This window comes from Argopecten irradians, chromosome 9 (assembly GCF_041381155.1).
Source record: "Argopecten irradians isolate NY chromosome 9, Ai_NY, whole genome shotgun sequence".
Lineage (NCBI taxonomy): Eukaryota > Metazoa > Mollusca > Bivalvia > Pectinida > Pectinidae > Argopecten > Argopecten irradians.
This window is the reverse complement of record NC_091142.1, coordinates 10,155,817-10,171,487: the sequence shown is the minus strand read 5'-3', so window position 1 is coordinate 10,171,487 and position 15,671 is coordinate 10,155,817. Positions and strand designations below refer to the sequence as shown.

Genomic DNA, 15,671 nt, shown 5'->3' with positions numbered 1-15,671 from the left:
CTTAATCTACCGTACGCTCATAAACGCGAATTCATACTTTGTAGACTTGCTGTATAATTCACTGCGAAGGTCTTCATATGTTATAGAAAACAAAATGTCTCGCTGAAATTGATATTTATATGGTTCATTTTAAGAGTAAGCATATAAAAATACGATAAATGCATGAAAAAATTCCATTAGAATAGGCACCAATTGGCTAAAGTTTTGAGCTTGATGGTTGAAGATGAGGTTACAATACCAAACAAATAGAACTTGATATTGCAAGATCATTCTCTTAATCAATGTAATCAATGTAACATTAAAGATTCATTTAGGGAAACATAAGATGACCCACTTTATTAAAATTACTATTTAATTTGATTATTTAAAAATAATGAAATCGTTCAGAGTACAGAAGAATAAATCTTGTTTTTAATTAATATTTCTATATTAAAAAATGATTATTGGGTTTACATTTTGTAGGTATATATATATATATATATATGCCTTTAAGTCAAAGATGAAGAGAACAAATTAATTAAGGCATCTCTTTGTAATGTTATTAATATAAAGAATGGTTGGACGTGTCGTTAGAAAAAAAATGTTATAGCTTTATTCATTCATATAAATTTTTGATAATTATTTATATTCTGCAGCAATACACAATTAATTGATACAATTTACAAATATAAAATATATACTGGTAATTTCATGTACAGTGTCTTTAACACTTTGTTTCTGTGCAATAACTGTAACAAATGTTAACCGATTTTCTTCTAACTTGGTTACAAGGCTAAATACCTTAAGGGCTCGGCCAGGTTCGATCACGACTGTCAATGAACCTTATTTAGTGGAGTTATGGCCCTTTGCTTAAACAAAAACATAATGAGGAAAAACGGTATAAAGCTTGTATTAATAATCCGAAATAAAAGGCTAAATTCAAAGTAAAAAAAATCATTTCTATGGAATTTATGCCACTATAGGGCCTTCTTCAGTCCGAAACAAAAAAAAAACTTTCTGCCACCTCCGTACATAACTGTAATAAATATTCACCGATTTTCTTCAAGCTTGGTAACAAGGTTGAATGCCTTAAGTGCTTGGCCAGGTTCGATCAACTCTTTCAGCAGATGTTATTTATCAGAGTTATGGCCCTTTAATTTACTACAAATGTCATTTTTCTGCAGTTTCTGTGTAATATCTAACAAACGTTAAAACAAATATTGTTTAAAACTTGATAACAAAGTTAAATGCCCTAAGGGCCTAGGCAGGTTTGATCGCCACTTTTGGCAGATCTTAATTAGCAGAGTTATTGCCCTTTGATTTAATGAAAAAAAAAAGTCTTTTCTGCCCTCAATAATGTTTACCTACAATATGTCCTGAAAGCGGGGGATGGAAATTTCACGAATTTGCTTGTTATTATTTACATTAGATCTATTCTGCATTTTTATATTTCAATTATATTTAAATATCAGTATTAGTCATCTTATGCCCAGAGAGGAAATGAAGGTTAAAAGTTGGTTGGGGGGGGGGGGGTCTTATTTGCAGACAAAGTCCTCTCCCTTTAATTAATACAACACACATATATAAACTGATGGATAGACAGTAAACAGTCTTAGGTTGAAATAAATTATAATTGTATACCAGTACTGGGTATTGTTGTTAATTTATTATAATAATAAATTACAATTATAAACAGGGTGCACCAAAACTATAATTACAGAATCCTTGCCAAACACCCTGTCTTACAACTAAATTGCATGTAAGATATTATAATGAAATCCATTGTTTTTTTTATTTTTTATTTTTTTTTTTTTTGCTTCTGAGAAGTTTCTTTTCATTTTTCCCTCTTAAAATTGAAAGAGGGCTTGATTGCAGATTTCCTACATTTATTTAACATCTCATTAGTTTTGAGTACGTCAAGGTGAATGTACATGTACTCAAATAGATAGGAAATTGATGACATGAACAACCAAGCCTATCAGTTCTTAAACCCTAACAAATAACCTGATCGCTGTATAATTATGTGTAAATGGTTGACAAGCACCTAGTGTCTGTATATAGGGTGGGTAATGTAAATATACAGAAAGCCTAGACTGTTGAGTTAGCAGATTGATGTATTGATCAACGATTATATTGGCTAATCTCGACTTACAGTGACATGGAAGACTAATTGACTTTTACAGATTTGTCCATTTAGTAAATTGATCTGATTGTATGTAGTTTTCTATGTAATAATATTGCAAACTTAAACCTCATGAAGACACATTTGGAATCTTCTGATTCAAAGCCTGGAATAGTTTATTATGAATTTTCAGGGGTTGGGTGAATGAGTTAACCCAGTTAGAGGACAAATATATTTTACATGTTAATAACTCATAGCTCAGCTTCTGTTTAACTATCCCAAACACAGAGAGTTTTACTTTGCTTTATTATGTATTCATTTATTTAGTTTGATATCATTTATGTAATCAATATTAATTCTTGTAAGAACTTGAGTATAAAATCAGTAATTTGATCATGAGCGTCAGCTTTTTAAATCTCAAATGAATAAGAACATTGTCAAATACATTGTATGGCTCTACCAGATCTGATATCCTTAACTATGCAGACATATTTATGATGGCTCGATCAATGATGAATCAAGATATATAGTATGCTATACACAGTCATGCATGATTTACAGTTTAAGTCAGTATTTATAACATTATTTTATAGACAGAACAGTATGTGTACATACAGATTGTAGGTCTACTTATCCCGGTTCAACAACTGTTTGTTAAGTCAATCAATGCCTTGTTGTTGAACAATTAAATTGATTTATGGTTTGCTTCAAGGTCTGCTTGAAATATTACATGCACTTTGGAAAAGAAAAGTTTAAATAGTCTCCCTTTTGAGTCTGTTTTTATTTCACGATTAAAGTTCTTTTGTGTCCGTGCACAGATTCAGCAATACTGTAAATCAGGGTTTGTGCTGGATGGTTCATAAATGGTGTTCTCCTCAGATAAAATGGACTCCCCTTTATATATATTTATGTAATTGGAAAGAAGTTCCAGAAAACAGGAAAGGAAGGGGACCTTTTAATTTTCTAATGTTTAAGAGGAAATGGGGTCACGATGGCGCGTAAACGCACAAATATATTTTAGCACTTTTCACACTGCCTTTAAAGTGAACAGTCGGGCAAGGATGGCTAAAGTCGGTAAAAATGGTGTGAATGTATCCAGTATAATTTCTTATGAAATGGAAAAATAAAATCTCTCGTCAAAATCTGTCTGCGTACGAAGAAATTAATTTAAAGTATGGGAATTCTAAAACGTCCTCCCGGCTCACTATGCCCGTGGTTACATTTCCACACAGCCTCGCTTTCGATGCTTTCAACTTTTCTTTACTTTAATGGTCAGAACTGGGAAACTAAGCAGAACTTGACCGTCGTATTAATATGTGAGAACTTTTGGAAGGCCAATGAACGCATTTAGACTGGTTTTCTTTGCCCGACTATTCACTAAGCACTAATTTTGTAAAGGGTATAATTTGCAGTATTGAACCACCAAGTTGCGCTAATATATATATGCTCATAAATCTTTATCTACTGCTTTTCGCATTTGCTCTAAAATTGGACTGCACTATATATAACTAACTTTTACATTATACAACTTTATAGTATAGCACTCTATGTAATGTTCTAACATACATTTCATTATGACTTTGTAAAGAATATTCATCTTTTAAATCTAAACATATAAACAAATTATTGTTTCAATCAATGCTATTTCTTTGTTGCAGAGAATGTACAAATGACATACTGTGTTGCCGGTTTAACTATGACGGATCTCTACTGGCCGTTGGCCTATGTGACGGATCCATCAAAGTAAGTATATTAATAATCATTAAATAACTTTAACTGTACCCTGTGTCACTCACTCCATAATCTGGATTAGAAGGATTATCTCACCTGTCAAATGATAGAGAAAAAAATACTGTTTTAGCTCATTCACCCCTGAAATTTCATAATGGACTTGTATAGTCTTTGATTTAGAAGAGCCTAAATGTGTCTTCAAGGGTGAATGGGTACTTAATGTGATTAAGATTCAATAAATCATTGAACTATTGAATGGTAAAATTGCATTGGAAAGCACTTCAAAATGCTTAAAACCTGAGATGTATTACTAGTAAGAATAGTGAAGTGGAAATGATTTTATAGTGTATTTAATTATGTGGCACTTATTCTTGTAATCTGTGCATTTAGACAGGTGTTGTATTATAAGACTCTTTCAGAAGTGGATATGAAGGATAGGGATATTCTACCCAAGGGTCACAAACTGTAGTAAAATCCGAGGCTTGCCAAGGGTTTTGCAACATTTTGTGATCTCGAGGGTAAAATATCCCTATCTTTCATATCCACTTCTGAAAGAGTATTTTTCTTTCATACTTCTACATTTTATTGTAATTTTACAACTATAATACCCTACTTGAAATAAATTCGAAGAAATTCATGCCGGGAAGCCGATTTTCCATACATGAAAAATCACATGATATTTTAAACACAATTGCAAATTCCGTTTTTGCATCTTTTAAAGTAAAACCAGTCAAGTTTGTAAAAAAAATGTTAAAATTTTACTGAGGAAAAAGAAATTTTGTTGACACCGTGACGTCACAAGGCTTTATTGCATGAGTAGCCATATACAATACAGCCTCAGGCGACATAAGTGTATTGCCCTAGACCAGCCAGTATTACACCCGTAGGTATGAAAGAATAAATACATATATTAGTTTCACCTGCCTTAATTTATTCCCTTATTCAAACCCTTTCCTGGGATCTCCCTGTATCTAAGACAAACTTCCCCAGGACCCCTTCTCCCCCTACATTAGAAGAATAGTATCCTCAGGACTTCTTTCCTAAATATAAAAGTTCACCAGAAATTCTCCTATACATAGCTTTGACAAGTGATCATTATGTATATCTCCCCTCTTATCATGTACCTTAATCCTCTTAATTTAAATCACAGGGGGTTGTAACAAGAGTTTGGGGGGGTGTCTGCTGTAGGTACTTTAAATTTATAAAGGAGACCCATCCCCCTCCTAACTCTCGTTACAAGCTCCTGTGATTTTAAAGGAGTTTATTCCTAGATCCTTTCTAAATACAAATGTAGTACACATGGATGCAATCTTCTATGGCTATCTTTATAAGAAAAAAATGGTCATTATGATATCAAATATAATACAAAATGTAAATCTCTTTTAGGTACATGATGCCGGAAATGGTCGCCTGTTATACAACCTTGCCGACGAGGACACTCAGAGGATGCGTCTCCCAGTCACACAAATACGATTCAGAATATTTAGTGATACCGACAAAGTGGAATATCAAAATATGCTCATAGCTACATGTAGGTATAGAATGATAATAAATTTGTGTATTATTATAACTAATTATAGTATTTTGCTTGTCAATAAAGGCGAGAGGTCTTATAGATTCACTGAAGCAGGATCTCCATATATAATTGGCACATGGTTATAAGGGTTTATGGAATTTGTGAAATTCTGTTTGTCTCAACTAACATTGTTGGATTTAGGTATAGAAAAATCATATAAAGGGGAGATAATCAGGATTTTATGAATTTCAAAAAGCCAAAATTAATTCTTGGTATTTAGCTTAAATTGGCAGTAGGGCTAATTGCTTTCAGATGTGAGCTTTGCTTGTTTCAAACAATCCTTGTTTGAATCTGTGGTTATATGAATATGAAACTTTTGCAATAACTCAGGATTTACACATGAGAATTTAAACAGAAAAATCATAAATATCATCAAGTTATGAAGACTCCCGGTAAATGGGAAAAATCAACAAACTATGGTATACAGTTATTTAAATTCTGTTCACTACAATTTCGATTTTATTGCAGATAATGTTAATTGCAGATAAGATTTTCTATTTATCAGTGTCTGGATTATTACGGGTTCATTGTTTTTCTTGCTGATTTACTTGTTTCTTTAAAAAAAAAATTCTAAAACTCACTCTCTGCCTTCATATAACAGATGCCTCAGGAATAGTAAAGATCTGGCACTTTACATCACAGAAGTGTTTACACACCATACACGAAGTACGACAAACTCTTGCCCTCGCCCTAAGTCCACTGGGGTCACGTTTCGTCACAGCAGGCGGCGATCAACAGATCCACGTGTACGATGAGGAAACCAAGAAAAAAATCAACACACTTGAGCCGAGGTGAGAAGTTATTGCTGGTTTGGTTTGATTAGTTTAAAGTCCGGCCTCTTAATGTTTAGCCAGGGTGACATTTTAGGAGGTACCCTATTCAATTTGGTTAATTCGAAGAGAAATTTAAAATATAACATGTTGTCTTGATCAAAAGCAAAGAGTATTGACATGTTAATTATCAGAAAATTTGCGAGAAATTTGTGTTAAAATAGATGTGAATTTGAGTGCTTATTAAATAGTAACAGTCCTTGATGACATTTACATTGTACATGTATATGGTATAAGTAGAAAAGATAAATTCAAATAATAGAAATTCGATATCTTTTTGGTCAACAGTAATCTTGGCATGATATATATACATATTATACCTGTAAAAAGAATTCATATGAAAAAAATTAACAGCAATCCAACTTTTCCAAAAGCCTTTATGCCTTCATAAGTGTCTTTACCCTAAGAATTCATTATAATTATATGCAAATTTTTTTGGCACCAGTGACTCTCGAGAAATAATGGACGGACACAGACAGCGTATTTATGCAGCTCAATACCATCCAAGTACTCCCAATGTGTTTATCACAGGGGGCTGGGACAATACTGTACAGGTAAATATACCCATACACCTCTGTCTATTATATCACAGGGGGCTAGGACAACACAGTACTGGTAAATACCCACATACCTCTGTCTATTTTATCACAGGGGGCTGGGACAACACTGTACAGGTAAATATACCCATACACCTCTGTCTATTACATCACAGGGGGCTGGGACAACACAGTACAGGTAAATACACCCATACACCTCTGTCTATTATATCACAGGGGGCTGGGAAAACACAGTACAGGTAAATACACCCATACACCTCTGTCTATTACACTGTATTTCACAGGGAGCTAGGACAACACTGTTCAGGTAAATACACCAATACACCTTTGTTTATTATATCACAAAAGGCTGGGACAACACTGTTCAGGTAAATACACCATATACCCATACACCTCTATCTATTACACCTATCCCAGGGGGCTGTGACAACACAGTGCAGGTAAAAACCTAAACACTTCTGTCCATTTTATCACAGGGCCTGAGACAATACTGTTCAGGTAAATATACCCATACACCTCTGTCCAATATATCACATTAGGACTGGGACAACACTGTTCAGGTAAATACACCCATACACATTTGCCTCTTAGTAAAAAAAAAAAATGAAAATCATTATTTCATCCAAGTACTCCAAATGAATTTATCACAGGGGGCTGGTACAACAAATATCCATAAACCTCAATATGTCTGTTTTAGCATAGTGGGAAAATCCAAATAAGTGAAAAAGCCACAAAATCTATTAGGTAAATATCTATGTATTTCATCTCAAACATGATCAAGATAATTAAAAGATTTTCAAAGCAAATGTCAATAACCTTTACCTTCATAGTTGTAGTGGTCGAATATATAATATAAAATCTTTAGATCCCAATTTTTTTTTATTTGATAGAAGTGGAACCATTTGTAAAGTTTCCTGAACTAGCACTCATTTGTGTCTTTAATGTTATGCTGTTTGCTAAGCCTTCTGCTATTTAAAGTTTGCAGGGAATTAGAAATAACAAAAATTAATTGCTGTTAAATGTTTTAAACAAATTAGTTAAAAAAGCAGAGCCTTTAATCAAAGTCTGAATTGTAAAATTGTTTTGTTGAGAGAAATTCAATAGGCACAAAAATTCAAAATTTACTCACTGTGAAAAAGTACAGTGTATATATATATATACAAGTTCAGCTCACTAAATGTACAAGTAAATTTGGTTTTTCAGTATTGGGATGACAGAGAAAGACATGCAGTGAGGTAAATATTTGCAACTTATAGTTAAAGAATTTTTATGTTATATGTTAACTGATGGAAGTTAATTTTAGTGAGTTAATTACTACATTGAAAAAAAAAACCAGAAATACCGGTAGGTTGATTTTAGTGAATAGAGTCTCTTTAAATATAATCAATAAATGCATTTGTTTAAAATAGATCTGATAGACATCCCAGTATTTTGTAGCATATCTGTGTTGAAGGTTGAATGTCAATCAACAATAGAAGGTTTCATCACTATGCACTCAGGTGAAAGTTTCCTTATTAATATAATTTATTATCTGTTTTTAGACATTTCAATGGCCCACATATTTGTGGTGACTCTCTAGAAATTGATGCTGAACACAATCACATATTGACTGGTTCCTGGAGGAAGAGTCGTGCCTTACAGGTAAAATGATACAAGTGTAAAACTGTTTCATGAAATGGTGAAATAAAAAAGATGTTCAAAAACTGTATACATACTTATTTCAGTGCACTAAAATTTTAGTGGAAATACAATGTTGAACTGGGTAATTAATGCAAAAATTAATTACCACAATAATCCTCATGAATATATAAACAATTAATGCACCAAATAAGTAAAATCATATTAGTGCAGTATTTCTCGTGTAAAAAAACCCATTAAAATTAGTCTACAATGTACCACTAAAATATTTATGTTTCCTGTATTTCCCTAGCCATGCTGCCAGTCTCTAAGCTGAGAATGTAATGGTTTTGTTGTTTAAAAATACAGATTTTGTAACTACATATTTTATGCCTAAACAAATTGTGCTGGATTTTTTCTGTAGAAGAGGGTGAAGGGGTGATTTATTCTCATTGGTCAAAAATTAAAGGGACCGATTTTGGGTGGAGTCGGGGATAGATCATCTGTGCTTTTTCAATATGCAAAATTGTCATGATTTCCAGATTTGGGACTTCCCATCGATGAAGCTTATCAAGGATGTGCCTCCGGAACCACTCAATGAATGCAGCCTGGTAAGTAGTATCAATTAACATATAAATCAAATTTCTCATTGGATTTGTGCTCCTTCTGTTCTTATCAATAGAAAGATACAACCATTCATTGAATATGACCTAATTTATGCACTTGACCTAGCCAATGTGACCCTATGATGTAATCATCTTAAGGAGGGCATGTCAAGATCTTTGTGCAGTACTAAACATCAATTTCAAACTATCAAATCTTTAAGATACCTAGTTTTCAGCAAAAATGTTTTAGTTTTTAATGCTAAAATAGAATAAATGCTTAACTAGGTCATTGTGACATACTTTTTGAACTTTTCATCAGTTTTCTGAACTGAACTTCACAAACCCAATGTTTACGGGCAAAATCTGCAAAAAACTGTAATCTCTATTTTAAAAAATATTGAATTAATTAGTACTGAAACAATGAAAATGTTAATTTTCTCCCTTTGACCTTTGACCTCTGAAATTACCATGAGCGCAGAAAAAATCAGATATTCTGAATAGCATACAATATGCAGCTGACTCTGAGGTATCTCCATGTAAAATATTTTGCTTATCACTGAACGGCCCAAAGTGATATCCCCTCTTTGCATCCCCCAACCACTCCAGGTGATCTTTGTCTGGATCGAGATACAGGAAGAAGATCGCGATTGAGGCAGGCTTTTACTAAAGTAATTTATAACTTGGACATCTGTTACACAGGTATACTGCTGTCAGTGGCTCGGTAGAGACAGTATCATAGCTGGTGGTTCCTGTATGCATATGGCCAGAGTGATTGACCGTGGGACACTAAATGTAAGGATTTCTGAATTTTCATAATTTTGCCTTGAATTATACATTTTTTATCTATGTTTGATGCTTTTTATTCACTGTGATAATACGATTAATTAGTTTTTTGTGTTTGATAAAATTGATCAATCATTAAGTCAAGTCCTTGAGTATATTTAATGTTTGCTCCTGAACTTTCATGCTTGTCCTTGACCTTTTATATTTGACCTTTGTAACCATTTATTTTTGTCCTTGACCTTTGACATTTGTCCTTCACCTTTCAGACAACAGGACAGATTGTGGAACTCCCACAAGGTGTGTACTGTCTTGACAATGACAGACAAGGTCACCACCCGAAGATCGCCATCGGAAGTAGTAAATTTATATATCTTCTCCGTGGCGAGAAGAAATCGTAAATTTCTGTAACAGTTACTGCTGTCTAATCCGCATTTTGATTTACCAGATTTACTTCCCTTCATTTTACTCGGTCAGCACAGAGCTCAACTCGATTTGCACGCCTCTAAGAAGAGAAATTTTCCACCACATAGATGGAAGAGCTTCCAGAAGCAGAAGAGCTACAAATCAAGTGTCCGGAAGTTATGATCTAGAAGAATCAAAGCAAGTTAGGCTCTGAAGTATTTCAGGAAGATTTGGTAATTAAAAGAAATGGAAGTAACTCTGGAAGATCAGAATATTTAATTCCAGGGCATATATTTATTGTTGATGTCAATAAGGAGCTTTAAAATAAAGGCTCTCTAAAATTGCCTGTATGAAATTCTTTTTAAAAAACTCGGCTATTCTTTAGTTCGAAGTAAAACTGATATTGATGTATCAATTCAAACCTTTTTGATATGTTGTCATGGAAACTGCAATGAAATTAAGTTCTCGTTTAAATGACATTTATTTATAATAAGGAAACTATTTTTTATGGACAATGCTGGTCCTATTCAGATAACAGTCTTATTTGTTGTATTTTGGGCTTTTTAATGATTTCATCAAAATAATATTATTGAGTGATTTTGGGAAGAGTGACATAACATTTAAGAATAGCATTAAATTGTGACCATGTGAATGTTCTGCAGGTTATCATATTAAACTCAATGTTAATTGATCAGCATTAAATATTCCCATACAAATAGGTCCTGGTCTAACATCTCATATTGCTCTTGATTTTTCATCTAAACTCACTAAATTTAAGTAAATATAGTTATATTACTCCAGTTTTTAAAACTGATCCTTAAAACTTTGAAATAATGAGAATGATTAATCTTTAATAGAATTTCCTGCATTCTGAATGTCACATATGAAATTTTATGTTTGCTAGTAGAATTTTGTTTGTCTTGAAAATCATATTTACATATTAAATTTTCAAAATTTTTAATTTAAGTCAAAGAATTTTTCAAGTTTGTGATATGACCATAAGCTTTAATTCAGTGTATACCATTGCTTTATTATGAGTAAGCTCGCCACCCTCTTTGTTGAGAGAACGAAGTTCAGTAAAATAAAATGCAGGTTTAAACTGATTACTTTTAAGGTACATTTGAGAAATTATTAACCAAAAATTATAGTTGGGTTTTCTTTTTATTAAAAAAAATATTTCCATGTCAGTAAATGAATTCTAATGTTGATGACCCTGAACAATTACCTGAGTTTGGGCTTCATGCCTTTTTAAAATATGTTTGTATAATGTAAATTTAACTGTATTTCATGAAGAAGAAAGATATCTGAGTCAACATTGCTCACAACAATCAAACTGTACAAGCTATATAATCTCAAATTAAAGAATTGTAGAACGTTTTGGGAAGGAGTACTTATTTTGATATTTAATTATATGATGTCAATTAGTTTTAGAAGTCATGTGATTATGATCTCGTAGAATGTGATACATTGTATGCTTTGTAAATGTATATCATCTATTGATAATGGATACTCTGATAAAATGGATGAAGAGGTTGTTGAGGTTAGACAATCTTTAGTATACTTTAGCTAGTTAAAGCTGAATTTTAAATCTCCATGTTAGAGTTGATATAAACACTGACATTTTTGACGAAAATAAAAAAGACATTTTATAGTATATTTAAATTTGCTTCGTCCATTTTGAAGCAATATGTGTTTGATGACATAATGATTATATTTCATAAAGTGATTTTCATTATTAAGTGAAACGTCATCTGAACTTGTTAGTTGTAGGATTTAATTTCTGACCGCATTAAAGATGAAATTATTTGCTGTGATATTGTAAAACAGTTACACAATATTTGATACTATCGATTGAACCTATTGAATTGTCGAGTTATCTGTCCTTGCGATAAAATTTTGCTTGATTGTTACATCATTACTCAGTGTGAGAAAAAAATGCTGTCAAGGGTAGATAACTCTAAAAAAGATTCGGTTTAATACTGTAAATGTACTCATGGTAAAACAAAATCGATTTCAAATAAGTTGCCGCAATGAATGAATTTGTCGTACATTTGTGATATTATGTTTTATGAAATAATTAACTTCATTTATTGAAAAAAAATACATATAATAATATTTATATTGTTACATGAACGAATAACAGAAAGGAGAAACCAGCAGCTAAATTCAAAACACAATTTAATTATATATACAATATTATACAGAGATGGTTTACGATATCTAAAGTAATTGGTGGTGGTACAAGACTAGTACGATGATTTAAAGTGTTACTTATCTGTATGCGAATGTCCTGGTATAATCCTTGATCCTTCCAGGTTTCAAATTAACAATAATCACAAATCCACAAGGAAAATTGAATGTCCACAGATGATTTGTAAAGTTCCAGGCAATATGAATAAATCCACACAAAGTGTTGTAATAATCCACAGATAAAGTCACAATAGCTCTCCCAATAGAATCTTATATGGCGCTGTACAATTTCTTGATATGTCTTATTACAGGTCTCATTACAGTTCTGATTAGCCTTGGGCAGCTGGAGTATATATAGCTAAACCGTAATTCAAGAATATTGGAGAACCTCCTACTTCTAGAAATATCTAACTAAAAACAGTAAACAAGTAAACACACATAACTTTCTGGAAATAGATCATTCTAGATATCTACTTAAAATCAACATGTTTACAAACATATTTGTTTATACATGATTATATTCTAGAAAGTTCTATAACCTAAATCAATGATATGACCTTCATAGGATGTATTGATAAAAAAAGCTATAGGAGTTATCTCCCTTATCTCATAACTACATGTATTTAGTGTCATACATAACAATATAAAAATCTGTTTAGCAAAGTTAAATAGGTTAGGAAAATGGTTTTAGCGGTGTCGATCAAATTAGCGTAAAATTAATTGACACGAAAAGTTCAAAAATGATATTACCTCTAAAAATAAACACTTACTGTACAATAGATGTGTAAAAGAGAATATTTGTAGGTAATATATTGATGACATGAACATCACAGAGATAGATAATTGTTTTATAGTTACATTGTATTATTACACAGCTTATAGACAAAGGTTAATGAAAATAGTAAACAAAATCAAATGAAATGTATTTAATCAGAGGTGCTAGATTAGAAAACATGTTAGTAATTTATTTATGTCGGCCAACTGCTGTTACTTCTGATTTATTTGTCTCATTCCTTATTTCATGTGAAGGTACGTTGTATATGATAAATTGACACTCTAATGTGATAAATTACCCTTGCTATGTTGAAACCATGTCTATAAAGATACAATAAAATGCGATTATAACGAACCTCTATGGACAAATAAAATCACTCCCGTTATAAGCATAGTTCATTATAAATGTATACATATTACAGATATACTATAAGAACTTTGGACGGGGAATGAAAGTTACTACGTTATAACCATAAAGTGTGTTTGTTATAAACGTGTTTTACTGTATACAATACCCATACAAGGACGTATATGAGAAGGATAAGTCACACTGGGTTTTGGGGAAGTCCAAGGCAGGCGCTTTTGTGTTTGTGCACTGACCGTGACGTTGGGCGACGACTGATTTTCCTTTGATATCCGCCGGCGCAGCCTTTGATGTAGCTTGCGGGTGCGAGGGTTACCGTCTTACTTTCTGAAGCGGTGCCATCATTTCATGAGCTGTCGATTTTTTTTAACGAATATTTAAGACATATCCTCTAAATATTCCGTCTTTAAAGCCAGTAATACACATCGTGAAATTTAATAAACTTTACAATGGTGTTTCGTTTGACTCGATAAGACAAGTATTTGTTGAGAAAAACGGTTTTTATTCCTGGTTCATAGGCGTCTCGCGTGGTGTTTAGTAATATAAAGAGACAGACACGAATCCTTCTCACTTATAAATCCTTGACGCATATAATTATCTCTGTAATATGCATATACAGTTTATACTGAATTTCAAATGATCATTAGGCCAAAAACAAAATACATGTCTGTTTTGGGTTACATTGGCAAAGAAATAGGGTCTGTAGGTCGCGATTTAAAAAAAAAAAAAAAAAAAAAAATTTAATTTTAAGTGTCTTTCACTCTAAAGTAATGGTCGGAACCCGATTCCGAGATCGAAATCCTGACTTTTATTTATTTATTTTTTTTTTTATAGAGGAAAAAAATTAGGTCGGGGGTACAAAATTAGAGTCGGTTTGGTAACACTAAACAGACATTATTTTTTGCCCTGAATCTTCATTATTATTCATTAAAACCTACAAATTTTGTTAGATATTTTGCAAATAGTTCTTATCAAAATAGCTTGATATTCAAACCTCATTTCTTTCTTTCTTTTATTTTCATATTTACACAAATTTTACATTCCTCCAGAAACATTGATTTCTGAGATGTAGTCCAATGGATTCTGTTTGAAGATGGGTTGGAATCGGTTTGATGTGCCATGATTGAAAGTTGTGTATTTTTTTATTATTGATATTTTTTCCATACTAAGGTTGATTAAATCTATCATATACTCCCATCACTACTATTTTGATTTTTCTTCCTTCTTTGAGATTTTTGGATGGAATTTTATGTTTACGTTTAATGTATCACATTAAAATCTTCATAAATGATTTAAAATGTCTACCTCACTACAGTGAAAGCCTATACCACTTTTCTTCGCCTTCAGGAAAAAAAACATTTAGTGGCATATTTGTTGCATCTACCCACAGCTGAACCATCTTTTGGTGCTTACACAATAATTATTACACTGCAAAAAGTAATTAATTGATACCAGATTTTTGTAAGTTTTAGGTATAAATTGCAAAATTCTACATTATTATATATGAACAACGCAGAACATGTACTTTTATATATTTCACAGATTTGATTATACCTACTTAACATTTTTTTTTTTAATTTGAATCAAATGTATCAATATGATGGTGTAGTTTGAATAATCCTGCCGTTTTATCACCATTTACATAGACTTTGAGAACATCGGCTCATGGCATATTCCGTCTTTGAATATTACAGAGTTATCTCCCTTGTCGGTGGGTAGTACACAAATTGTGCTGTTTTCTCTGAAAAAAATATGACGTTGAAATGCTCACAAATAAATGACGTAAATACCTTCCCACAATGACAGGTAACTCTGTAATATGCAAATGAAGAATAGAAAAATGCTGATTTGAGCGCCAGGATAATTCAGACTAATGACGGCGCTGACACTATGACATTATGATTTGTACAAGGATGACCCAATGTAAATGATATGCATTTTGAAGATCAAAATGACTTAGTATGTACATTGTATATTCCTACAGATCTGATAACCGCAATGCACCTAAGCAATCAGAATTGTTTGGCATTGCATTGATTTCTGAAGTTCAATTTACGAAGCACATCTGATATGCTAATTTAAGTATTTATACAAAGTGGCCTGTAAGAAGTTAATCAATTAATAAAATTTATTATTAATTA

The 15,671-nt window shown here is 32.2% G+C and overlaps 2 protein-coding genes across 2 annotated transcripts in view; one reads left to right on the top strand and one right to left on the bottom strand.

Moving 5' to 3' along the window:
* Positions 1-6,127, bottom strand: part of LOC138330517 (N-lysine methyltransferase setd6-like) — an 18,530-nt gene extending 12,403 nt beyond the window's left edge. The window contains exon 1 of the mRNA XM_069278085.1: positions 5,990-6,127. The gene's annotated coding sequence lies outside the window, so the exon portion shown is untranslated. The remainder of the gene's footprint in view (positions 1-5,989) is intronic.
* Positions 1-15,671, top strand: part of LOC138331418 (WD repeat-containing protein 38-like) — a 16,928-nt gene extending 1,257 nt beyond the window's left edge. Inside the window, exons 2-10 of the mRNA XM_069279020.1 lie at positions 3,760-3,844; positions 5,219-5,363; positions 6,010-6,199; positions 6,684-6,792; positions 7,999-8,030; positions 8,337-8,436; positions 8,955-9,023; positions 9,717-9,809; positions 10,067-15,671. Coding sequence (XP_069135121.1) covers positions 3,760-3,844; positions 5,219-5,363; positions 6,010-6,199; positions 6,684-6,792; positions 7,999-8,030; positions 8,337-8,436; positions 8,955-9,023; positions 9,717-9,809; positions 10,067-10,198 — 955 coding nt within the window. The 3' untranslated portion in view covers positions 10,199-15,671. The remainder of the gene's footprint in view (positions 1-3,759; positions 3,845-5,218; positions 5,364-6,009; positions 6,200-6,683; positions 6,793-7,998; positions 8,031-8,336; positions 8,437-8,954; positions 9,024-9,716; positions 9,810-10,066) is intronic.